Source organism: Magnolia sinica, chromosome 4 (assembly GCF_029962835.1).
Source record: "Magnolia sinica isolate HGM2019 chromosome 4, MsV1, whole genome shotgun sequence".
NCBI classification, from domain to species: domain Eukaryota; kingdom Viridiplantae; phylum Streptophyta; class Magnoliopsida; order Magnoliales; family Magnoliaceae; genus Magnolia; species Magnolia sinica.
The window spans coordinates 31,195,642-31,222,575 of NC_080576.1; the positions used below are offsets into that span (position 1 = coordinate 31,195,642).

General features: G+C 39.8%; 2 protein-coding genes and 1 non-coding gene across 10 annotated transcripts in view; 2 read left to right on the forward strand and 1 right to left on the reverse strand.

Moving 5' to 3' along the window:
* The window catches only part of LOC131242956 (uncharacterized), a 56,887-nt gene extending 45,040 nt beyond the window's left edge, over positions 1 to 11,847 (forward strand). For 4 of the 7 annotated variants that reach the window (XR_009169776.1, XR_009169779.1, XR_009169780.1 and 1 more), the window contains 2 exons: positions 4,953 to 5,807; positions 9,203 to 11,847. Coding sequence is in view for 1 of the 7 variants with exons in the window: in XM_058241954.1 (XP_058097937.1) it covers positions 4,953 to 5,629 (677 nt within the window). In the remaining 6 variants the exon portion in view is untranslated. Of the gene's footprint in view, positions 1 to 4,952; positions 5,937 to 9,202 lie in introns of those variants that run through there. The other 3 variants (XR_009169777.1, XR_009169778.1, XM_058241954.1) reach the window with 3 other exon arrangements.
* Positions 9,787 to 18,967, reverse strand: LOC131242957 (large ribosomal RNA subunit accumulation protein YCED homolog 2, chloroplastic). Of its 2 annotated transcripts, none has more exons than XM_058241955.1 (8): positions 18,775 to 18,967; positions 16,890 to 17,081; positions 16,449 to 16,538; positions 14,642 to 14,731; positions 14,450 to 14,533; positions 13,776 to 13,821; positions 10,521 to 10,615; positions 9,787 to 10,427 (listed from the first exon to the last, which is right to left on the reverse strand). In XM_058241955.1, the coding sequence occupies exons 1-7, from the start codon at positions 18,922 to 18,924 to the stop codon at positions 10,545 to 10,547; spliced, it is 723 nt and encodes a 240-aa protein (XP_058097938.1). In that variant the 5' UTR covers positions 18,925 to 18,967; the 3' UTR covers positions 9,787 to 10,427; positions 10,521 to 10,544. The 2 variants fall into 2 exon arrangements, with proteins under 2 accessions (XP_058097938.1, XP_058097939.1); XM_058241956.1 differs by having other exon boundaries at positions 14,453 to 14,533; positions 18,775 to 18,966.
* Positions 18,968 to 19,043: 76 nt separating this feature from the next.
* On the forward strand, positions 19,044 to 19,116 carry TRNAF-GAA (transfer RNA phenylalanine (anticodon GAA)). Its single transcript has one exon. It is a non-coding gene; the product is annotated as a tRNA-Phe (tRNA).
* The last annotated feature ends 7,818 nt before the right edge of the window (positions 19,117 to 26,934 follow it).

Sequence of the window (26,934 nt, forward strand, 5' to 3'; positions counted from 1 at the left end):
TCTCTTTCTCTCTCCTCCTCAGTTGCCTGATCAACAACCTCCTCAACAATCAAGCTCTCTCTCTCTCTCTCTCTCTCTCTCTCTCTCTCTCTCTCTCTCTCAACCACCTAATCAACAACCTCCTCAACAATCAGGTTCTCTCTCTCTCACATATTGAATTATGCATAAAAATTTTGCATAGTTTGCTTTGAATTACTCTCTCTCTGTCTCTCTCTCTCTCTCTCTCTCTCTCTCACTCATTAAGCTATGCATAAAAATTTGGATAGTTTACTTTGAATTACTGGGATCTCATAATATGAGAGAGAGAGAGATCTCAATTGTTGAGGCGTTGATCAGGTGGCTGAGAGGGAGAGAGACGACCACAAGGACCAGTGAGAGAGAGTGTGGGTAGCTGAGAGGTAGTGAACGAGATCTAGCAAGCGTGTTTAGCGTAGATGGGAGGTAGAGAATGAAAGAGGGAGAAATGATCTCTCTTCTCTTACGATTTAGGGCCAAGGACCTACCCGGCTGTTAACTATGAGAAACACCATTTCATTCTCTTGTTCGTACAAGTCAGGGCTTGAGGATTGACGCTTTCCTCTACAAACGCCACCGAGGTCGGTGGTGTGTGCCACACCATGCAATCTTTGTCCCATTAATCATAAATATGGACCATAAATTTTTATTTTTATTTTTTAAAAAAAACCATTAAAACAAAACAAAAATCTAAAATAAAAGGTTGAAATTGTTTTTTTTTTTTTTTAAAAATTTCGAAAATATAAATAATTAAAAGAAAATTTTCAAAAAATCGAGTGATCAACTTGAATTTATAAATTAGGCCACTCTATGCTTGAAGTGTATGCTTGAAGTGAAATCCATGAGAAAAAACACTATATTACAATATTTTATACCTTTAGCCACCCCCCATCATCTTGTTAAAATTTAGGCTTAAAGTGAAATCCATGGAAAAATAAAAGAAAAAACCCATTATATCATAATATTTTGTACCTTCTTGATTTTAGCCCACTGAGCTTCCTATTCACGATTTCTCCCCTAAATGGGAGATTTGATCCACAAGAAATAAAGAAGAGGTGTTAAAATTCCATCCCCCCTAGATCTAGAAAAAGTTCCAAAATATTTTAATTTTATCCTCTTTTTTTTTTTTTTTTTTTTTCAATTTCGAATTTCTTGGCATAACCCACAGACGTTGTCACTGGATGGAAAGTTGACTTGTATCAGCAATAATATCATCGATACTTCTAGAATTTATATTCTCGATACTCTTGTGATATTTTTAAATATTGATACAGTGGCGATACAAGGCAATATATCGTCGTTGCTTGGAAAAATTGCAACTTATAGTGTTATTGGTACGCGTTATGGGTTACGCCCATTATAGAAAAAATAGGTTGTAATGACCCTAACGTCCCCGTAATGGTCTTGTAACAGTTTTTTTTTTTTTTTTCCTTTTTCCTTATTAAAAAAAAAAAAGAAAAAGAAGAAAAGCCGGTACGAGGGCCGTTATGGCCCGTATCATAACAGTAACAATGGTGGCCGTTACGACCACCATTAACATTATGGAACACTTTGGTTTTGGGAGAATAAATGATGGGAAATGCTATTTTTTATTTCGCTATGGCATATAATCTTTGCAAAGAGAGAAGAACATTGGATAACTTTTAAAGTGGATAATATACAAGCCAAATAGATTTCTTTGTACATAGGAAGATATAAAGATTAATATTAAGGACTGCAAGGTTATGCTTGGAGACCATTTCTGCACGCGCGCAACCTAAGTTAATAGTTATAGATGTTTGCATTAAGAGATGGAAGAAAGGGAGTGAAACATTGTTGTCACGTGCAATCGTATATGCAAATATGCGATTGCATATGCCATTTTTATTTTTTTTTCCAGAAGTGGCGATGGCATACTTTTTTGTGCGATAAGTATGCAATTGCATATGCGAGTATGCGATGGCATACTCCATATGCGATCGCATATTGCTTTGTTAAATTTTATATAAATAATTAAATATATAACTTAATTTATAGATGGTCTAATAGTATCAAACACTCAAACTACAATGAAATAGGTAGAAGAATCCAATCCAATCCAATCACTTGTAGTAATTAGGCATGTTTTCCTAATTTTTTAGATTTTTTTTCAAATTTTTTTTCAAATTTTTTTTTTAATTTCTTCAAAAAAAAAAAAAAAAAAAAAAAAAAAACATAGCAATATGCTGGTTACATACGATAGCATATACGATTTGACAAAATTGGAGAAGGAATATCGGGATTAAAGAACAAGGTGATGGAATTTAAAAGGACTTTAAATATCAATATGTAAGGATTGCAAGGTTATATTGGGAGAGCATTTGTGTGCGACATAGGTTAATAGTTATGGATGTTTACATTAAGAGATAGAAGAAAGGGAGGGAAATGAATAAGTGTCCAAAAACAAGGTGATGGAATTTAAAAGGAGAAGGTTATTCAATTATAACTTGATGGAAGAAGGAAAGTGGAATGTCAAAGAAGTTAACGTTATGTGGAATGAGATGTTGAGTGCATTAGGAAAGTGGCAAAAGATGTTTTAGGAGTATTTAGAGAAAAACCACACGTATAAGGAACCCTAGTGGTGGAATGTATAAAAAGTTATTAGTGAGAAATGTTCATGTTTCAAAGCATGATAAGAGACTAGATGCAATGAATACTTTGAACAATATAGAAATGCTAAAAGGATCACTAAGAAAGTAGTGAGGCTAAACTTAAGGCTAATATTTTAAACAATGAATAGTGTGTGGCGTTTTGTTCACCCCTTTGAAGTGTGAGGCATAAACTACATAGCGTGTAGCATAAGCCACGTGCTACTTCTAGATTTTTAATCAACGTTGGCTTGGTTGCACCAATTTTGTGATATTCTGCACCAAATTAGACTGATTAATAATGAAATTTAACAAAACTTCATGATAGTTGGTGCAATTTAGAGTTATTTTCATGAGCTATGTAGCGTTAAGGCTAAGCTATGCTACATAGTATAGGTTACACGCTGCATAGCATAGCTGTTTAAAACACCGCTTACAGCTTGTGATGATCTTTACAATAGATTTGGGGACAAGGAAAGGTGATAAAGATGTCTTCAAAATTGCAAAAATGAGAGAGACGAAGGGTGGAAACCTAGACCATGTTAGATGATTTAAGAGCGATGACAAGAAGGTCTTAGTCAAGGACACTGAGATCAATGAAAGGTCAAGAAGCTATTTTCAGTATTTGTTAAATGATAACCACTTTAAGAGTAGGGAGGGAACCATAAACTAAAATGACGTTAGAAACCATGAATACTGAGTTATTTTGGAAGTGAATGGGAGATACTGAGTTATTTTGGTTGACCCTCGGACCAAATGCTATACCAATAGAGAAAGATGAAAACAAGAAAGGCCCTTAGACCAAATGGTACACCAATAGAGATTTGGAAGTGAATGGGAGATACTGAGTTATTTTGGTTGACTAAGTTTTTCAACAAGATTGTAAGATTGAAGAAAATGTTAGACGAAGGAAGAGTACTGTGTTACCTATTTATAAGAATAAAGGAGACATGGCTACATTAACTATCATGGAATTAAACTTATGAGCCATACTATGAAACTATGGGAGAGAATGATTGAGCAAAGACTAAGGTATAAGATGAATATATAAGAAAATTAGTTTGGTTTCATGCCAGGGAGGTCTACCACTAAAATTATTTTCCTACTTGGGCAATAGATGGAGAAATATGGAGAGGTTGAAGGATCTCCACATGGTCTTTGTTGACTTAGAGAAAGCATATGGTAGGGTCCCTAGAGAGTAAACCTAGTGGGTGTTAGGAAAAGAGGATTTTGTAGAGGATATGTTGACATGATTAAGAATGTGTATGGGGGTAGTGGCAACAATTGTGAGCACCATGACAAGTGAGTTTCCAATTACCGCAGGCTTGCACCAGAGCTTGGCATTGAGCTCATACCTTTTTATTGTTTATGGACGTATTAACGTGCCATTTGTAGGAAGAGATCCCATGACTTGTTGTTTGCAAATGACATAGTTTTGATTGATAAGAGAAGGGGGTAAACAGAGAGCTAGAGTTATGGAGGAGTGCCTTAGAATCTAAAGAATTAAAAATTAGTCAGGCTAAAATAGAGTATACGGGGTGCAATTTTAGTAACTACATGTTATGGAGGAGTGCCTTAGAAAATGATCACTTTCTATATCTTCCCTCAATGATTCATGAATGGAGAGATTGAGAATGATGTTGCTATAGAATCCAAGTTTTGAGGAAGAAATGGGGATGTGCCTTGGGAGGTTTATGTGATCATTGTGTACCACTCAAACTAAAGGGGTAATTTTATAGGATAGTTGTAGACCAACCATGCTTTATGGGATATAATGTTGAGTAGTCAAGGAACAACATGTTCATAAGAAGAGTGTAGCTGAAATGAGGATGCTGAGATGGATGAGTGGCAAGATGAGGAAGGATAGAACTAGAAATGAATGCATTTGATAGAACTTAGGAGTAGCACCAATAGTTAATAAGACGAGGGAAAGTAGACTTAGATGCTTTTGTTATGTGCAACGGAGACCAAGAAATGTGCCGATTAGGAGTTAGGTGGTGCAAGTTGAAGGCTTTAAAAGGGCAAGGTGATGGCCCAAAAGGAGATGGGCGGAGGTAGTAAGAAAAGACTTGTCTAAGGTGTATGTCATATGGGACAATTTTTATTTTTTTTTGGAAAATTGGAGTGTCATTGTTGTTATTGGTAATTTTATTCATCAAATTACCCTTCTCTGATGACGCTATGATTTCTGACTGTATGATGTTTTGTTTATTTTTCCTTTTTCTTGAATCCTTTTGCTATCTATAGAGAACGATTCTTACCTCTTCTATTGATTTAAATAAATAAATAAATAAATAAAAAGACAACCTCATTTGCTGCTGGATTTTGTAGGTATTTTATGGACTGGAACACGAGGAGGTGGGAACATGGATGAATTGCATGATGCATCTTCTAGTTCCATCCATGAGACAACTGCAGTGAAGGGGGATTACCATGAAGTTCTACTGAACAGTACTCCAAAACAAAGAGATAAACACCATTCAATCAGATTGCATACATCAGATGGCTTTCAGGAGGGGAGCCAACATGTGGGCATTGGATCTGTTCTTACTGCCACTGACAAGCTTCTTAATGCATCTCCATTTGATAAATCCAAAGTTATTATTGTGAAGGCAGATCAAAATGAGGGCTTTCAGGGTCTGATTATCAATAAGCGCATCAAGTGGGATGTGCTGCCAGATCTAGAGGAGGAGTTTGCGCCACTAAAACAGGCCCGTCTGTCCTTTGGAGGGCCAGTCATAGCGCCTGGCATGCCCCTTGTTAGCTTCACTCGAAGAGCTAATGAAGCAGGATACTTGGAAATCTTTCCAAGTTTTTACTATGGTGATCAGTTAGCTACTAGTGAAGTGATTGAAGGGATCAAGTCAATGAACCGATCTGCTGTTGATTTTTGGTTTTTCTTGGGTTACTCAGGTTGGGGTTGGGACCAACTCTCTGCTGAGCTAGCGGAAGGATCATGGCTCGTCGATCATTACCGGGTGGACCAGATATATTGGCCAGAAATTTGACACCTTCTCTGCCAATTGCATTTATTGGTAGATTCAGGGAAAAACCAGATCGATTTCTCTCCTTGCATTCTTCATAGCAACCCATACTGCATTACATGTTATTCAGTAAATTGAGCATTGAAGCTTCAACAGGAATTATTAAAGGCGGCGGATTACCAAAGGAGATCACAACAAAGAGGTTAGAGTTTGTTTCTCATTTGATATGTATTGTAAGATGTCTACTTCTAAATTATCAGCTTGAGAAGTGTAGATTACAGAAAAATTTTAACTGTTTTCTATTGTATGGGAAAGACACTGAGTTGCTAGATATTTCTTTGCTTCTTTTGTTCCTTAAAAAATAAATAAATAAATAAATAAAAATTCTAAGTGAGTAGTAGATACTCTTAAGATTCTTTGACTTGTAAGTGAAGAAGTTTAAATATCATACTAATGGTGAGGCTTACATGATTATATCACATTCTTTCATGGGCTTTCATTAGGTTCTCAGGCATGATAACTAACATTTGCAATTTAGGCACACTAAGGATGTGGCATGTGCAACACACATGGTGAGAAGAAGGAAGAGAGAAATCGGGACTGCGATAGCCTGAATTGTGTGGGAACATGGAGGGCCTGACTGCTAACTAATCGCTCAGCTGGACATGTTCATCAGATCCACCCTGTCCAGCAGATGGGCTGTCACATTCTCATCATGGATCCAAAAATTCAGTGAAATCCAAGACTTACACAGGCCTCACAAGTGGGAATGCTGTAAAATCATTCCCAAAACCTTTAAGTCCACATGGTTTGGCCAACATGAATATTGGGATATCCTGATTTTTGGGGAATCCATTAATCCTGGCCTGGAATGTCAAATGAGTGGATTGAATGGGTAATGCAGGGGCATTTTCACACCGGGCTTGAGTGGGGTGGCCTATGGGATGCGGGGGCACACTCGGGTTGAGCAGTCCGTGTGAAGCGGGTGGCTTGTGTGAGGTGGAACCCATGTGATTTGGGGCCCACAAGGAGGGTTCGGCCGAGGACTGAACATATGGATGTGGGGCCTGGGCTATGAGATAAAGGGATTAATTTGCCATGCTCTATCAGTTCGAGCTTTTAGAGCAAGTGGTTAATTGTCCTGCATCAATGGGATATACACACCATGGTGGACCCCAAATGCAATTTGGACTATTTTAATGGTGGGACTTACCATATTGACTGTTTCCCATGGTGTGGCCCACCTCAAAATCGGACTTATTTTGGTCCAAACACGGGGTGGTGCGCCCGATTCATAGGGTGGATCTCATCTATATGAAGTCGTTTTGTCCATATTATTGAAAGTAATGCCTCCGTATCCATATGGAAAGTCACACAGCATTTTGGGAATGGGAAGAGAAAGTCGGAGGGTGGAGAGGGGCTTGTTGCGGGTAAAACTTTAGCCGTTGGCTAACTTTTGCCATTGAAATCTGAGCTGTCTGTTGGACAGCAGCCACATTTTCATTTTCCTGAAATACCCCTAACTTTAATAAAAGTTCTTCTTATATCCTTTGAATATCCAGACTTTCCAAACTAATTGCTGGGGCAAAAACATCCAAAAGCTTCTCGTGTCATATATAGGGGAGTTACATGATATACTCAGGCAGCATATGACACATGATACACAGGCCTCAGAAATTGTACATGTGGCATATATTAAAATCGAGTTAAACTGACTAATTGTGGAACCACTGTCTCTGAGTCACAGTCCCAAAATCAGATTGGCTGAACAATCATGATCTCTGATTCATGGATACTTGTTTGTTGAAATAGGACCATTGGATGTTTTTCATTTTCAACCTTCAAATAAATGTCCACCAATCCAATAGTCAGATCATTAATTAAGAGCAACTTTTGGTTCATGTTGCATCTAAACTATAACTTGGACAATTTAACTTGACCTAATTGTTTGCCATGAATGCAATTTCTAGGTAATTTCTAAGTACCTGCATATCATCTATCACAATCTGCCAGAGTATCAAAGTTTTTCTCCAATCGTGAAACCAGATCTGTCGTAGTCAAGTACATTACATTATTTGGTGTGCTGCTAAATAATCATATATTATTGAGGGGTTGAGTAAAATACCGTGCCTTATACTTTAAGATGTTTAACAAACAAATTTTAAGGTATTACCCGACAAGTATTATAATTATTTTAAGTTAAAATTGGTTAATTAGGCACAACTTGGTGAAGATGGGGTAAACAATAGTGAAAGTTTAGGATGTGAAGGGGTTGAAGAAAATAAATGCAAGTGAAATAGAGATTGATTTTTTGTTGCAATTAGAATTCAGAAATAGGGTATGTTAATTTTCAGCTCCTTGGGTATGATCGGCAAAACCATTCTATATCTTCTCATGTCGGCTCTTGTTACATACAAAATACCGTTACATGAGTCTCATGTTAAATTTTTTTTCTATGAAAACTCACAGGGGTGATTTTGTAAAAACACCCACTGTGTCATGTAATCCTTTAATCATGTTATTTAGAAGTCATTTTGTAGCGTTGTTGCCGGCCAACACCATCCAATTAGAAGTAGAACTAGTTAGATGGGGAATGCAAAAATTTGCTTGTTTAATTACGAGATTGTGACGATTATTTTTATTTTACCAAAAAACATTACATCAATTTAGTTACAGTTTGCTAGGTGCATTTTTCCATGTAACATGGACTTTGTTGTGATCTGTTGGATTATGTCCAAGTGCTTTAAGCTAACAAGCCCTTTTACAAATTTAGTTAAGACTAGAAAAGCCAGAGGAACATTGAAATCCTTATATCCTGTGAGATGGCAAATTCGGATAATCATACACATGTGCCACGTATGGTCAACCATTTGCACAAAAGTACCATCACGGAATCCACTACACATCTCCCACCTTTGTGGGGAAGTTGCCAATGCCCCCAGAGCTTTTAAATTGACACGGGACAGTCATCAATCTGGATTATCCATTCATTTACCGCTACACACCCATACATGTATTTATTTATATTGTAAAGCTTTTCAGAAGATACATGGGACATCCAATTAATGATCTGGACTGTCCATTCATGTCTGTCTCTATAGGCAAGCCATGAGGCAAAATCATGTTGATTGGACGATCCCAACATGCTTATTTGGAAATCATGAACCATCCACATTGGGTCCTGAGTCTATTGAATAGATGTTTCAAGATGATGATGCTCCCTGTTTTTTCTTTACTTGATGTTGACTGTCCATTTTCCATGCTATTGATTGGATGGTTAGGATCACTTGATGTGTTTTGTGCATCATGGCCTGTCAATAGTGGTATGGAATGAATGGATGATCTAGGTCAATAAATGAAAGCTGGGAGATTATTTACACCCGTTCTTTTTATAATGCACATTAACTTCCCTCTTAATGAAGTGCAACTAATAACTATCTAGATTTTCCCGAAAGTGAACATCACCATCGCTCAGTGCTATTAATTTTGATAATGGGGTGGTATGGTCCCCTTCAAGTTGGAGGAACTTGCTAGAAGGGGGAGATGCTGAGTTCATTAGTTTGCTGGAGCAGCCAGATGGTAATTGTCCTTCTTCAGGTGTTAGAGATGTGTTGGTTTCAGTCGGTCCTCAGTCGGCTCCTCCTACAACTTGATCGTTGGGACATCTCCAGGATGGGATAAGGGCCACAGTTGATAATCTTCGGAAGAGGAAGATGTTGATCACCGATGTCTACATGTTGTGTATGCAGATTGAGGAGTCAGTTGACTGCCTCTTTATTCACTATCCCTTTGCTAGTGAGCTCTGGGATAGATTTTTGGAGATTTTCAGTATGTCGTGAGTGATGCCGGAATCTACTAAGGGCCTCTTTCTATCCTGGCATGGGGGCAGAATTGGGAAAGAGAGGGAGAATGCTATGGCGACTGTCCTATTGATAGGCATTTGGGCCTTATGGGGATAGGAATAACCAGTGTTTCTGTAATTATACTAAGTTTCGAAGCAGGATAAAATTGGATCTAATGGATTAGGCCTCAAATGTTAAGACCCTTGATGACTGTCCCCTATCATCTGTATCTTGGGCCGTCTTGTAATTTTTTTTGTGGCTGTTTTGGCCTTGCTCTATTTTTAATGAAATTGTTAATATTCAAAAATAAATAAATAATTGTCTAGATGTATTGAGATATGACTGAAGGCGCTGTTTGCAATTACTGAAAAGTTTTTGAAGGTGTATACACGTCGATAGTGACTAGATGTCTGCATACCGTCGCAAATTGTCAGTGATTGCAATCTATTTGGTCATGTTATGCAAACAGGCAATATAATTATTTTCATGGCCACAACCCTCTTTCTATGTGAAAGCAGTCAGTTGTAAATACCATTTCCCGTACAACTATGTCTAGATAGCGGAGGATGTTTTTGTCTGCTCTCACTCTTGCCCTTCTTAAGCTTTACTTGAAACCCATCAAACTTCAGTACAAGGCGTCATGTGCAAATAAAGATCTTAGAACTGTGACTTCCACCTCCCTCTCCCATTGTCCTCCTTCCCTTTCCTCAATCTCAAATATGGAACCTTTGGCCTACTCTTCTGATGGTTGAGCTCTGTTGGCTCATAGCTGCCCAAACATGGGAGCAGACCTTTTGACAAAAAAAATCAGATTCTCTGGAAGCGGTTTTTCCAAAGAGCAAACGGGAAGACAGTAGAATGGGTGCTGGCCATGTAGTAGAGAGGAGTGGCTCCTGGGGCGGTGTCTACCCTCTTCGGTCCCGAGTAATTTCTCATCATCTGACTTGCATTCCACTGGGCGTGTAGCTCTTTTGTTTGGTCTGTAATAAAATCATTATTACCATTAAAAATAAATAAATAAAAAAGATATCTTTTGGTCCATGTGGGTATGTTACAAGAATAGGTATGTATACTTTGTAATTGATAACATGCTTGTTCTAGATCACATTCCTTAACTCCATTAGTCTAGACCACCTCTTATCAACATAAGCTTCCTTTCCACCAATATCTGCAAACATACATGCATAAACCAAATATTTATCTTGAGCAAAATTTCTGAATTCTGCAATCCAGTGCACATGCAAATCTACATACATTCACTTGTCAACTTGCGTGAATGAACCCATGAATATGCTTTCACCATATGTATCCATCTACAATTTACATTTGCATATGTGCATGCGATTCTGTGTGTTTAGTTACAGTTACCAGGTAGATTAATACACATGTGAATACATACTCAACTACATGGATATTTGTGAAGCTTAGATAATGAGGTACCTACATGTATGCACACATTGGTATGTTGGCTTGCACACGCTTACTGATAGGCATGCACATATGCATGTGTTCATGCATGTACTCATCTATGTAGTGTGCAAGCCTACTTAACTGCATCTACACACACCTGCTTACATGCACACATTACCCGCACATGCCAGCATGCATATAGGGACGTGCTTGCCATAAAGGGAAAGACTACTGGTTTTGAGTCATGAATGGCAAAAGTCGTAATGCATATGCATATATACGTGCATGCATTTTCACATGATTAGCTGCATTCATAAGCACTCGATGTGCACATACACATACATGCGGGCATCAACAATGCATGCATATTCATTCTCACATGTGCGCATTCGTTCATATGCCTATGCATGCATTCTGACACACATGTATGTATATGTAACAATGTGGGTTTGATGGGATATGGGTGCCTCGTATCATAGCTACAGTATGGGGGCAGGTCTCCGCTGTTGAATTGCATTGTGCTGATGACGTGGTAACTGGAGGATGCTAGTTACGCTTCCTCAACCTCTTGCACATACATTCTGACATACATGTATGTATATGTAACAATGTGGGTTTGATGGGACATGGGTGCCTCATATCATAGCTACAGTATGGGGGCAGGTCTCCGCTGTTGAATTGCATTGTGCTGATGATGTGGTAATTGGAGGATGCTAGTTACGCTTCCTCAACCTCTTGCACCCCTGAAAAATCAGGTGAAATTCTCTCCCTTCTCAAAGCAGAAGCTACTTAAGAATGTTTGATTTGCTATATAGAGTCATAGCGAGAATGAGGATCCTGCATGTTTTGCTCCATTTGGGGCATAGACTGAGATGGTACAATGATTGGAGCTGTTCATGTTTTGGATTTTATGCTACATGAGCTATCTTAAGAAACATATACCATACAGATGATTGTGTGACATGGGATGGATAAAAAGGAAAAAAAGAATAGGAGGAGAAATTTTTGCATACACGGTTGATTTCTTTTAGGGAGTAATATTTCCCAAAGCAACACTTTTTGTTCCAACCTCATCTCCAAATAGTATTTACAAGGACATTTATAAAAACCCAATTATTCTTAATTAAGAAAAGAATCCTAGAATACTATACATATAGACCTATATGTCTCCCTCCCTTTTATTCTTACTCCATCTTATAATTTCTTGTGTAGTTGAAATTTGAAATTGGGGATCCAACCCATGGCTCAGTGGTAGACAAGAGTGCATTCCAACACTGAGGTCATGGGTTCGAGTGCCCATGTGGGGTGTGTATGTGCTAGTGTGTGGGCGTAAAAAAGAAAATAAAAGAAAAGAAAAGAGTATTTAAAAAAATGTAGATGAATTTGAAACACTGAAAAGTAAATTCCTAATGACTCGCATTCGAATCCAAGAATCAAAGATCTGGATCATCATTTAAGCATGATCATAATATCATGGTGTGGTGGCGTAAAAAAGAAAAGAAAAGAAAAGAAAAAGAATATTTAAAAAAATGTAGATGAATTTGAAACACAGAAAAGTAATTTCCTAATGACTCGCATTCGAATCCAAGAATCAAAGATTCGGATGATCATTTAAGCATGGTCATAATATCATGGTGTGGTAGTAATGAGAACATGGATTGTTCAAATCGCTGAGCTATCTCAGAACATGGACTCTAACGACAAGATGTGGGAGTGGTTCTTCAATCTATTTGGAGTAGCATGGGTAATGCTGATAGTTTCTTTTTGATGTGGCACGGTGTAGGGAAGGTTTTAAAAAAAAGGTTTGACGAATGTCTATTAGTAGGAATTTGGTTGATGCGTTTTGAAAGAAATGATTGTTGTTTTAGGAATAGGAAGGGTCAAGAAGCCATTTTCCAGATAGCTTTGTAATTTTCTTTTGGTCCTGGGTTCCTGTATTTTTTGGCCTTGACCTTTTATCAATAAATTATTCTTCTTCTTTTCTTTTTCTTTTTTTTTTTCAATTTTTTTTAAAGGGGATGCATGTTGACGATAATGAGTTGCAAGATAGGAAAACAAGATCTTGCTACAGCTCATCGACATATCTTTACAGGATGTCTTAACCATAGACGTTCGACTAGTGATAATGTTTTAACGATTCAGATATTTTATATGGCGGGCCTTACTGCAAATGGGGATAGCCTCTTATCATTCAAATCTTCTCCTTCGGATGTGGGTCATCTCCTTTACTTGCTGTGGGCCAAGCTTAGGACATTCAGTCTTGAAGGTTTCTGAGACAGCCACCATCAGCTATATATCTCGTTAGATCATCAGTTTGGATCATTGAAATATGGGTGCCAACCTATCATATAACTAACTGGCTTGGAATTATGGTAGAAACTTTGTTCCAAAATGCTGTCCCCTGATTTTCACTGTTTGAGAGATTTGAGGGAGTGTAACCAGCATCCTCTGGTTACTACTTCGGGCGCCATGTCATAAGCATTTTCAGGGCCTGTTTGGGGCGAGGGAGATGAAACTGATAAATCCATGAACTTGTCAAATTCATTGGTTTGCATTGGATTTGGATATGATTAATCTCAAAATCAACTCTTTGGAATCCAAGCTACAAATCCTTGGATTTTTGTGACCATTTATTGCAACGGAGAAACTTTTATTGTTTTTAATAGTCTCTCATTTTGTGGATTTTAGAGTCGATCTCTTTTCTTCTTCTTCTATTTTGCCCCAAACCCATGATTTATAGGAATGTGGATTTGGAAAATCCACGAACTCCAAATCCCTCACCCCGAACAGCCCCTATAGCATGCAGTCCGCTGGTGGAAATCCACCATTGTATTTAACTCCCACATGGGGTGCCACCATAAGGATTGATTTTCCATGCACGTGTGCTTGCTTGAAGAGTAGAAGAATTCAACACATACAGTGCCAACTGGGTGGAGATTTCTCGCATGACTCTGAGCAAGTATCCTGAAAAACGGACACTGTATTAGCGTACTACTGCTTTCATATCATTGCACATTGCTAGAGCTGGGCATCGAGTCGGGTCGGACCGAGTTAGGGCTGACTCAACTCGATCCGATTTTGAAATAGGCTTGACCCAAACTCGATACCGAGTCCAGCATGCCTGACTCGATCCGAGTTCGGTGTGGCCCGAACTGATCTGGACCGAGTCCAATCTGGTCAGAAGTACCGAGTCAGATTCAGAGATGAGGGAGGGAGGGAGTGGAGAGGAGAGGAGAGAGTAGGAGGGTGATGATGATGGGTGTTTGCCGGGATTGGAAGAGGAGGATGAGGGAGGGAGAGAGAGAGGTTGGGATCAAGTCAAAGTACGGTTAGAGAGTTGGATTGAGTCTAACTGGATCGAGTTTCAAGTCGAGTTACTAGGTAACTCAAACTCGACTTGGTTTGAGTTCGGATTGGGCGAAGCTTACTCGGTTCGGATTGACTCACCCATTCAGTTTGGGTCGAGTCGGATCGGATCGAGTCGGATGAGTAGAGTTAGCCAGATTGGGTCGTCCTGTGCCCACCTCTACACATTGCATAATGCTGAGGGAAAATTTTGCAAAAATGAAAAAAAATAAAAATAAAGATTTACTGCCTTCACGGAGATGGCAAGTCGAATCGTGTCTTGGATTAGCGAATCTAGATCAGCTTCAGACCCAGGTTTCACATAGATGACCTGAAAAACGCACATCGACGTTAACATTGATAACCATTGAGTTTCTCTGAGAGAGAGAGAGAGAGAGAGAGAGAGAGAGAGAGAGAGAGAGATGGGTTAGGGACTTAATGATGGATCATCGCCACCAATTTCAGGCAGCTGAAGTTCACGGTTGTCCTTGCTTGATGGTAGAACCCAAACGTCAAAGGTCGTGTCGATCTGAAACATAACAAGGAAATGGTTGTGATGGTCAGTTCTTGAAAAATCGATACACGAGCACCTTTCCATGCAACACAAGCGCTAACTAGTCATGTATTTGTGACATCTGCCAAGTGCACAAGGTGGGCCCTACCACAAAGATGAACGTAAGAGAAAATGAGGATGATTGCCTCAGCTGGGACACATGCGTCTAATGAATGGAACACCTCATTTTTCTTCTTATTTTCCTAATCTTTTGCATAAATTCATCTTTGCAATTGGGACCATGTTACGTGTGCAGCCGGCTTTCCATGGATCAAGGGAACACCACGGTTAGAGGTGGGCACCGGACGACTCGATCCGGCTAACTTGACTCGTCTGACTCATTCTGATCCAACTCGACCTGAACCGAATGGGTAGTCGATACAAACCGAGTAGGCTTCGCCCAATTTGAACTCAAACTGAGTCGAGTTCGAGTTACCTAGTAACTCAACCCGACTCGACCCGAAACTCGATCTGGTTAGACCCGACTTGATCCGAAACCCGACTCCCTAACCCTACCCGCCACACCCTACCCCGACCCGATCCCAAAATCTCTCTCCCTCCCTTATCCTCCTCATCTTCCAAGGCCGGTCTCTCTCTCTCCCTCCCTCATCCTCCTCATCTTCCAAGCCCGGCAACCAACCACCAGGCCACCACCATCACCCTCCTCCTCCTCCTCCTCTCTCTCCTCTCCACTCTCTCGGTCTCTTCCTCCCTCATCTCCCAATCCGACTCGGTACTTTTGACCGGATCGGACTTGGTTTGGATCAGTCCAAGCCAGACTTGACTCGGATCGAGTCAGGCATGTTGGACTCGGTATTGAGTCAGATCGAGTCGAGTTAGCCCTAACTCGGTCCGACCGATGCCCAGCTCTAACCATGGTCGATGAATCTGTGACTCTGGTGCCCACTGTAATATATGTGTTTTATATCCAAGCCGTACATCCGTTTGCCAGCTCGTTTTAGGGCAGCTGGAACAACCCAGTCAGTGTATTCGTTTTATATCCATTTTGCTAGCTTATTTTAGGACATAAGCCCAAAAGTGAAGCAGATGCAAATCTCAGGTAGACCACACCACTGGAAACATTGGTGATTGAACACCCACCATTAAAAACTTCAAAGTGGATCCCACAGTAACAATCCGTGATCCACTGAATCTGCATCGGATGTGTTGGTCAGATGTCTCTTAAACTTGTCAGGCCGGTGGGCAATGGTGGCATCCTATAAACAATACATGTACATATCTCCAGATAGGGGTGTCATTGGGTCAGGTTGGTCCGATTTGGATTGGCCTTGGGCTGAAATATTAAGCCTGAGGGCTGGAATGGGCCTAAAGTTAAAGCCCGTTTATTAAAGGTGGGCTTTGGTTGTGTCCAAGAGTCCATTAGCCCAGCTTAAATATGACTTAGCCCGGTGTTTAATGTTTCAAATGAACTTTTTAAATACAATAGAAAAATCTGCATGACTAATTAACAACTTAGATCTTGCACAAAAGAGGGTGGCCAGGCTTGGGCTAGACTCTGACCATGGTCATTCATAATCATTGCGGGCCAGGCGTGGGCCTGTCTTGTCAGACCTTGGCCCAGCCCAAAACCGTTGTGTGTGTGTGTGTGTGTGTGTGTGTGTGTGTGAGAGAGAGAGAGAGAGAGAGAGAGAGAGCATAAATTAAGTCGAAAAGAAAGAGATCTAAGAAATACCTCTCTGCAGTAGGATGCAGAGCAATTACAGCATTTTCTAGTAAATGATGTGATGATTCTCCCATCAACAGAGAAACCAAAGCCAGCATGCTGGGGAAAAAATAGAATAAAAAGCATTTCAAAGTAACTACATCCAAGTGAAATTATGGCTTAAACATCTAAAATCATTTGAAGGGGCCCATCTTAGTTTTGGAATGTGCCTTCATCCAGTTAGGTCTACTCACAGTAGGTGCACCACATCTCAGTAGGTCCCAACAGGAAGGTTTTAATGGGTGAACATCTACTCTCCACTATTCCCTGTGGAGTGACCCACCCAACTCATGGATTGGCCTGATTTTTGGGCCCATGGCTCACCACTGGAGATGCATTTGGCGAATGGGATTGGATGTCCCACACACACCACGGTGGGCCCCACAGAGCTCATCCTCAACTATTTGCTACCTTGTCTATGGATAGGCTAATGGAAACCTCCGCGTCTTTCTGTCCATCCTCCGCCAAATCGGCCACCTGCAGCTCGCGGAGTGAGAAAATGTAATCGTATGTCCACTGTCCATGCCATTTCCCATCGGACGTTGAGATGGTAATCAGACGGCGGGGAGTTCTCGGCCTCTTTCGTGTGTTCTTCTTTGTATACTGGAAAGGAAATGAGAAAATTCATGCAATTTTGAAATCAGACGTGAAGATCTTGCTTCACTTGTAGTGCAGCATCAGCATGAATGCTACATACACACTTTAAAACGCTGGCATACTTGCATGATAAGCTTGCATTCCAATATGATTTTATTCATGGAATCCTGATATTAGGTGGACAACCAAATGCAGTTAAAAACCCATGAAGGTTGTATGTACGCACATTTCCACATTCTTAGATGGCATCAGAACCATTCACGTTTTAGATGGTATTCCATATGGCCCGCCTTTTGTAGATTATACAGGAGCAATTTCAATTCCTCACATTCAACTCCAAAAATCAAAGTTGAAGCTGCTCCTTAAATTCGTGATTATTAACACATCTCAGTTACGGTGAAATAGAGAAGATGGATGGTTACAATCATCAGACCATCTCTGGCAATCCTGAGAGGCAACATAGGCAGAACGAACTCATAGACTATGGCTGCCATTTAAGTGAGATATTCTCCTCACATGTGGCATTCATTTACGAACAATTAAATGGTTTGGACCATTGGATCAGTATGATTTTTTCAAAGCCGCCCATAAATAGATCATTATACCTTATGGACGGTCTAGATTAAGTGGTGTGGACGCTGCTAAGTCCAAATGAAACTGTGTGCACGTCAAGGTTATCATGCATTTAGCCCATCTTTAATCGATATGTTTTTCTATCACTCACGTCACGTACGAGACATCTTAATTTGAAACAAATAAAAAATTTTAAAAAATCCAGTAATCCTTCACTCAATCTTGCATATGGGAAACACATACATTGGAACTGGACCGTTCATCTGATGGGTCCTATTATGGATGGCATATATCCAAAACATGGCACTAGTTGGAAAATCCTATTCATAAATAGGACTCCTAATAATAAACGGTTAGAAAAAGGTTCTGCTCCAAGATTTCAATGGTCAAAATCATCTTAGGGTCACCCATTGTGACATTTTGGGTGTGATCCATCCAAGGCGGCCTAAAGATGAATTGGCTACAGTCACGCATGCACACGTGCTAAAATTCTACACGTGTGAGATCCAAGCTGTTCACCAGTACCACTCTAGCATGCCAAGTATCCTAGCCCCCAAAACAGGGGAGGCCAATTCATTCATCAGTTGGGCCGCATGTGTATTTGGAATGCACAACGTGGCCTATTTTCTAACCCTCCATTTTTCTCGTACAATTGCATGATGAGCGGCTTGGATCTCAGTCACGTGCACCATGTGGGCATGCCTCTGTGCAGCATTATCAGCAAGAAAAATGTACCAGGTGGACAGGCTACAGTGGTGGTGATGGCTCATCCACACCATCCAAATCGTGTGGCGCAATATGGATAGAGCAATCCGGACCATCCAAATCGTATGGCTAGAGCATGGGTAAAAAATCACACTATCAAACCATCCCAACCATGCCATTTGTGCCATCAAGCAAATGATTACAGCAAGCCGTCAAACTTCGACGGGAAAAATCAGATACTGCTCAGTGTGATATGTGGATCTGCTCCATCCAGAACTGGTCAGCGATTTGGACGGTCCAGATTGCCTACATCTATTTCCATTTGCACGGTGAATGAGTCACCACCGTTTTTTAAATGCTGGGGAAGGAGGGAAAAACATTCTAAAAAGGAAAAGAAAGAAGAAAAGAGAATGTTATTTACCAGAGAGAAGTCATCTTTTCTTGAAGAAGCTTCGATTTTGGAAGTTGAAGGAAGAAATGGAATTGCAAAGGCTTTTGGTTTATTAGGAGAGGAGGGAATCTGACGGTGGTGAATGAATCTTGAGACGGAGGAATAGCATGCCTTTTCCATTTCTCTATAGAGTAGAAGACGAGCCTCTGAAGAGATGATATGTCCGCCACTAAAAATCTTATCTACAATGAAGATTAAAATTACTTTATAATATTTAATTAAAAGATATTATCATCCATGCGGGGATAGCTCAGTTGGGAGAGCGTCAGACTGAAGATCTGAAGGTCGCGTGTTCGATCCACGCTCACCGCATTTTTTTTATTTTTTATTTTTTCTGTTTTAGCTTACTAAATTTGAAAGCCAACTACTGGACGGTTAGGATCATTTTATCAACGCCATTTTTATTTTTATCTTTAGTATTTTAGCTTACTAAATTTGAAAGCCATCTACTGGACGGTTAGGATCATTTGATCAACGCCGTTTTGTAACATTAGTTTTTTTATTATATATTTTCGTATTTTATCTTCTTTTTTAAAACCTTACATTGAAGGGCTGTATTTAGTTTTTGTCCTTGTTCTTTTTATTTTCTATTACATCTTAATGGTTGTTTTCTTTTTCTTTTTCTTTTTATTTATTATTTTTTGTATTTTGCAGTACTTTTATCTGATATTCGAAGGCCGCCTATTGGATGGTTAGGATCATCTGATCAGAGTGTTTTTCCAAACTTTCTTATTGGATTTTCTATTACATTTGAAGCCCGCCTAATGGATGGTTAGCATTATCTGATCAGTGTGGCTGAACGCCATCTACTGGATGGTCAGGATCGTCTGACTAGTGCGGTTCTGGATCTTTGACCCACGTGGCTTGGCGTATCACCCAATAGATAAAGGGTCCAATACACGTCTCTAGCCACTGATCAGATGGGCAGGATGGGATGATCGGTGTAGCAATGGAACCATGGTCCACCGATCATATGGGTAGGATCTTGTGATGGCCTGATCCACCTTCCAATCTGCTAGACTGCTACTTAGCACACGCGTTCAGGATCTGGATTGTTCATTTGTTGGGCCCAACTATTCAGGACTCCCAGAAAGAATGGCTAGGAAAAAGTCCAAAAGTCAATCCAACGGTCGTCAACACTCAATGGTCTGGATCTTCAGAACCACAATGGCGCATCCAGGGTAGACCGAATAGATTGATGGTCCAGATCTTCTAACGTTTGTAGAAGTGACAAAAAATTAGAGTTCTCTCCGTCGCATGACTAGGGATCACCAGCTGGCGTTGTCCGACTGGGGCTCACGTGCTGAGATGGTCCGATGATCCGAACGGTCCACCTTCTATTTTCGTTCATCATAAGAAATTTAGGATGAACGGTTTAACCATCACTAACGATTCAACATTTAAAAGAACACTTTCAGTTGCCCTCATTCAACTTCATAAATTGACGGTTCAAATTATCAGATCATCTCAGCAAGTGGAATCCAATGGGACGATACGCCTCGACATTTCTGAGTCCGGACACAGGCAAAACTTACCGGTCACTTATCTATGTTTACACCCATTTTCTACGCAGACGTCCATGAATGAGATGAACGACAAGTTGCCACGTGTCATTACTATGGTTACTCGAAAAATCCTCCCACTGGAAAATACTTTTATTTCTTCACTGGGCATTATGCTACATGAATTTCATTATTAATGTGCAGCACATAATTATAAGTATGCATTAAGGATAGGGAAACATCCCATGTCATGTAAACATGATTAACAAGTCAATTAATAAGAAAATGTGTTCCACACATTTATAAAAACCCATGGACAGAACCCTACTATAGATTTGGGTATGATACACTTGTAAATCCATCTCTTACAATCCTTCTAAATTATAAGTTTTTTTCGAAAGGTTTGTGGTGATCACAAATGTTTTAAATATTTAAAGATCAGATTGATATTGGATATTCAAGTATATTGGTCGTAATATGGACCTAAATTAAGAGAGTGCGGACACCAACAGATCGAGTCCCTGACTGTAGAACAATCGGAGTTAAAAGAATAGGAGAACTCGATGAAGGATTTTATCCATATCCGTGCATCGATTGAATCAAGATATCGGGAGATCAGGATTTAGTAGATCCAATCCCACTAGTTCGACAATCAAAAGCGACTTGGATCATAGAAGGATGGAAAACAATGATTGGGTCATTTAGATGCATGAATGGTCTAATTGATTTGAGGTTTGAGATCAATTGAAGAGGTTCCCCCATTGACCGCAAATCTAGATGTGGTAGGGTCTAATAGGAGAGCATCTACATAAAAGTAGAAATCTAAAAACCAACGGTTTCAAATTCACATGGATCTTCCTATTCAGAATGTGCCATAAATGCAAAGGATACATGATCAATAAGGAAACCCAACAAGAGTTTTACTGCCTCAACAACTTATAAAAGGAACATGTGATGAAGAGCTCAAGTCCACGCTAAACATAATCTATCTCTCGTTTACATTTGTCTTTACGTTTATCATAGCATAGCTTTGCTTAGCCTAATCTTAACATAGATTGCTATTGTCCGGTGTCATTGCTACAGTACCGTATGATTAGATTAAACATCTGCAATCCTAAGTCATACTATCCCAATTAAGTGAGTCCTTACTTGGGTGATCATCTTTCTGATCGCATCTTGCTGATCATCCAACTAAGTCGTCTATTCCCACAGATGAATTAGGTATTTATCTTCTTCTTTTTTTTCTATTTATTTTTACTTTATCAATTGTGATCAGCTCCATTCAAAATATTAATAAAATTGACATTATTTTAGCCTTTTTAAAAAACAAAAAAATTATGTGTTTATCTTTATTCCTTTAAGAAACATAAATTGTAATTACAGGTGAAAGAACAAGTCCTAAGACATAAGGTAAAAAGAATCCATCAGAGATGACTAACCCCCACCCTTTCGCAAATCGCTTGATCGTTTATCACAATTGGTAGTTGACTCGATAGTAGGATTTTCGAATCTGGTCCAACGTAGTTCTTTTCAGCACGGGGGTCACCAGTGTTCAATTAAATATTAAGTTGAGTATGACTTTGTCACGCCCAAACTTCTTTACCACACACGAAATCTGAACAAGCCCTCGATCACCCCTATGACCTTGTGTTTGATTGAATTGCACAAATATATAACATCCGATGGAACCCAATAAGCTATTTTTATTTCTCAATATAATAACATGGCTCCTAAATAATAATAATAAAAAGATCTAGTTCTACTGCTAATGCAAAGACCCGAGTACCACCTCGGGCAGAAATCACCCGACTAAAACCTTTAGAAATTAGATTAATATTAGCAAGTGCTAAACTAGAGTACTTATGAAATTAGCACTAATCACTTTAAATATGATCCGCAAGACCCAAACCGTGCAGGAATCATCGACGCTACATTACCCTAAAATCTAGAATCCATCCCTAAATCCGGTTGCTCTGAGCACACCGATACTCTGTTGGGCTGAAACATACGCCCTTTGGATATAACCTAAGTATACCTTGGCCCTAGGGCCATTTCCATCAGACCTGGGCCTATATAAAGGCCTAAACCCACTTCTCTCTCACCACATACGAATTTCTAAACCCTAGGAAGAAAAGAGAGAGAAAAGAGAAGGAGAAAGGGATGAGAAATGAGTGAGAGTGGGAGTTAGGTGCTGAGATCTTTCCCTAACGCTCCACGTGCTTAACCACAATTCTTGTATCGCTACACGAGCGATTCCGATTCCATTCTTAGGTGAGAAAAACCTAGCCCTAACCTGTTTTAGGGTTTCAAATCGTGTAAGTGATGAAATAGCTAACCTATTTCATACTGTAGGTTGCCGTTGTGTCGTATACAAAGACTCGGTATACAAACTGAGTTCGATACTTGTTTACGGCGAAAGGTGCGGACTATAAACGTTCAGGTTATGATTTTCAAGGCTTTCAATGTTAGTAACGATTTGTAACTGACTTGATTGCTATCACATGCTTAAATACGACGTTTCCCGCTCTTTACACACATATATGAATTATGTTGAATATAGTGTATTTCATGTGTTTGTTGATATGATTGAATGAATATGGAATTTGGATCTATGCTTACAATGATTATTAACCATGAATATATGCTCGTTGTGTATGTGGCAACTCCTTTGTAAAAGGGCTTACTAGGATATATGTTCTAACTAGTCTCATACATGTATGTTAAAGTGTGTAGTCTATGTGTTGTTGAAATGTCTGAATGGACATGGAATTATGATTTGTGTCAGCCATGTCTATGAAATGCAAATACATGAATTGTTATGTGCGTGACAACTCCTTGTTGCGAGGATTTGTCCACATATATGTTATACTCAACATATGTTGTGTATGTTGATATGTGCAGTATAAGTGTATGGCACAATGACTGTATGTGAAGTATTTAGATGAATTGTACTTAATAGGGTTGTTGGGATAGGATTCCCAACTATCGTAGTTATATGCATAAATTCCTTCAAGTTGTTGTAATCTAAATAGCATGGCTTGTGTAAAATACGTATATGTAGAATGGCATGTTATATGTGTTTTATTATACATTTTAATGCTTTCCATGTTTGCATTGATTGTTAAATGCTGTATGATTGTCATATGTACATATTTCTCATATCCGAATGTGTTTGGGACTATAGTATAGTCCAGGCAATCGGTAACAGGCTTTGTTTTGGTGGCTAAGGTTGTTTCGCCACGCAGGACGTGTTCGATGAGTCCGAGCCGTACTTCGGTTGTCGACAGTGGTTAGGCCACACGGAGTGCTTGTTCACTTCATGTCGATCAATTCGAGGTGCACTCATACCAGTTGAGCTCGTCAAGTAACCCAATTGACCCGATGTATGTTCACCATGTATGGACGCTACTGCTTAAATCTAAGGTACCAAACTCACCAGTGGAAGAATCCCTTTAACCTTGGTACCTCGATCCGCTAAGACTCATGAGCCGAGTATGGTGGTATGGGACACCGTGGTCGAGCTGTCAGCCTATGCTGGGGTGACGAGCCTCCCCATAGTGACCAGTGAGCAACCCAAACTCGTGAGCCGAATACGGTGGTATGGGACACTGTATTCGAGCTGTCGGCCTACACTGATAAGGTGACGAGCCCTTTGTAGTGACCTCGAGCGTACACTAAGACTGTGTAGAGGCGACGAGCCCTTACGTAGCAACAGGAGTACACTAGGCCTGCACTGATAAGGTGACGAGCACTTTGCAGCAAGTTAGGACCGTAACATCGTATGAGATTTACTAGGATTGGCGACCTTAGAATGGATCATTGTTTGAGAATTGATATAAGGGACGTACCTTAGCTTCCCAATCCTGTTGTATGAAAAGGACTAATAAGAACTTGGTAATCACGCTCATGCACCGCATTACGTGTGCGTTTGGCGTACTAGGTCAAGCACTGAAGAAGTGTTTCATGCGCGATCGTAAGATGAAGTCGCTAAGGGAGCACAGGCGAAGGCATCATTATTTCATATCATCATTGCATTAATCACGGTACTTAGGGATGTTTGCTTGTATTGCGTTATCATTACTGCTTGACTGAATTGATAACATGTTAACCTTTGCTTTATTGTTTCACTGAGTTGATCACTCATTCTCACGTTACAGGACGATGTTGTACACACCAACCAGACCCTGTCTTAACTGCAGATGGAGACCCGACTGATGAGGTGGAGGCAGACTTTGTCGACGTGGGTTTACATAGACCGTTCTGATAGACGGGGCGTCAGGGCTTATACCTGTAGTGGAACATCACTTTTTGAACATTTTATATTTTGAAACAATGCTTGTAACTATTTAACCTAGCAATGTGTTCATACTTTGGGGACCTACAATGGTATATATATTATCTACTTATCATAGTCTTCTACTGGCGTAAATTCAACTGTCCCTGGAGTATGATTCACTGATTTAGCTTAATCTCATTCATGTTTTATGCACTAACATGAACAACATCAAATCATCATTATATATGTTGCATAAGTGATGCATTGGAACTCGGGAGTTGGGTACCTAAATAATAATAATAAAAAGATCTAGTTCTACTGCTAATGCAATGAAAGAGTAACAAGACTTGGGTCAACATTATGAACCCGTAGTCGATGTTGAAGAAGGTTCATCTTTTCAGTCAATCTTCTATAACTTTGCTACAGTTTTTTATCAAATGGAAGGATACCTGCAGTAAATCGTAGGGAAATCTAAAGCACAATTAATGATTTTGAGAGAACGGTAAAGATTTTCATTTTGAGACTTGAGACTAGTGATATCCGATCTGCCCCCACTCACCCGAGTGAACGGAGACAGAACGGTCGACTGAGCTCCTGACAAGAGCTAGCTAGATCGAACCTCAAAGTCGACATTCACCACCACTACTGTAACACCCATCATATTTTACCATAATCGATCTTAGTAAGCACGAGTGTTACCTAGAGGTGTACATGAGTCGAGTTAGCTCGTTAGCTCATTAGCTTGCTCAGATCGATTTAGAAAAGCTTGAATCGACTCAATTGAAACTGCGTTCGAGCCAAGTCGAGCCAGTTTTAATGAGCTCGAAACACTTCGAGTCGAGTCTAAGCTGGACCTAGCTCGACTCGACTCGACTTGACTTGGTATTGAGCTCGACTTGACTCGGTTAGGCTCGGATCGATTTTTGAGTCAAGTATATATAGTTTTTTTTTAAAACTAAAAAAAAAAACCCTTACCCGTTTGCCCAACCTTAACCCCAGCAGCCAGCGCCCAAATCCTAACCCGTTTACCCAACCCTAACCCGTTCGCCCAAATCCAAACCAACTATTTGATGAAATGACCCAACCAAGTGTCGGCTGGTGGTAAGGAAGGTACGTATGTGAAACAAATACCCCTTTTTCTTGATTTTCATGTTGCCTACGAGGTGTTTGATGAAATACCTATAAAAACCGATGCCACTGTTTTACAAACAGTGAGAATTTGAGATGCATTAATGTGTTTGTGAAAATGCCACGAAAGCGAACTCGACTCGATCTTGGCTCGAACTTGGCTCGAATTGGCCTGAGATACTGACCGAATTGAGCCGAGCTGGCTAGTCAGGCTCGAGGACCGAGCCGAGCCGAGTTCGCGCTGGGGTTGGCAAGTGGCCGAGCTGAGTCGACTCGGATCGACTCATGTACACCTCTAGTGTTACCATTAAAGTTAGGATAAATAAGTATAAAATACTAACGATAACTCAGGAAGAACTATACAAATTCAACTGAATACTTCTAGGAAACTAACAAATCAACTTGATCACTTGGATCTTATGCCTAATCATGGGATCTATGAATCAAGGGCTAAGATCTAATGGACCCACCGGCGATTAATCAAAATAACTAAATCTTAATGAAGATACTTCTAAGACCAACATAAAGAATGATTTAAATCTTGAATATCTTATGTCCATAAGCCAAATTGATCAAACTACCTTTGTGGCTTAAGAATCAATAGTTTAGAATGGATAGTGCCAAATAGTCATTTTTGCTAACCGCGTGGCGACCAAATGATAAACATAAGTCATCCAGGCCATATCTACCATAAGCAAGAAACCTACTCCTCAAATCACCCTAGAAATAGTTGGATTAACCAAACAAACTCTAGACCGCTCGTTGGGGGGGCCGTTGATCACAAAGTTGTACAAAAGCACTCATCTTAGTGGGCTTGTTATCCTATGTGGATTGGATGGTCAAGATGGTTGGCCAAATTACACAACATTAGGCTACAAGTGAGGCACATGAGAATGTGAGAAGAACCCTGGGTAGAGAATGGAAGCTTCCAAGATCTTTCCAGATAGAGAATTTAGTTATGATATTTTAGAAGTATTCAATGTTGAGAACTTTTGATTGTCAGTTCATGATCAAACTGCAGGCATCAACTTTAACCACCATCCTACGGATATTCTTAAAGCCATATTCTCGATCGACAATCGAACACCGTTGAATTGGTTCATTAATCGTATTCATCGATCGGTGTGACTAAAATGCGAGGCGAGCGCAATATTATGCAAATCATCATCAAGGGTAACCATTTCATGGCTTGGATCAATCATTTTGTTACAAAGAGGGCCCCAA

Excerpts from the sequence above, each read along its gene's own strand:
- LOC131242957 (XM_058241955.1), bottom strand. The coding sequence starts at position 18,924 with ATGGAAAAGGCATGCTATTCCTCCGTCTCAAGATTCATTCACCACCGT. Across the intron at positions 16,539-16,889 it reads TTAGCCTATCCATAGACAAG|CATGCTGGCTTTGGTTTCTC; the intron begins GTAGCAAATAGT and ends TTTTTTCCCCAG. Across the intron at positions 14,732-16,448 it reads CTGCATCCTACTGCAGAGAG|ATCGACACGACCTTTGACGT; the intron begins GTATTTCTTAGA and ends GTTATGTTTCAG.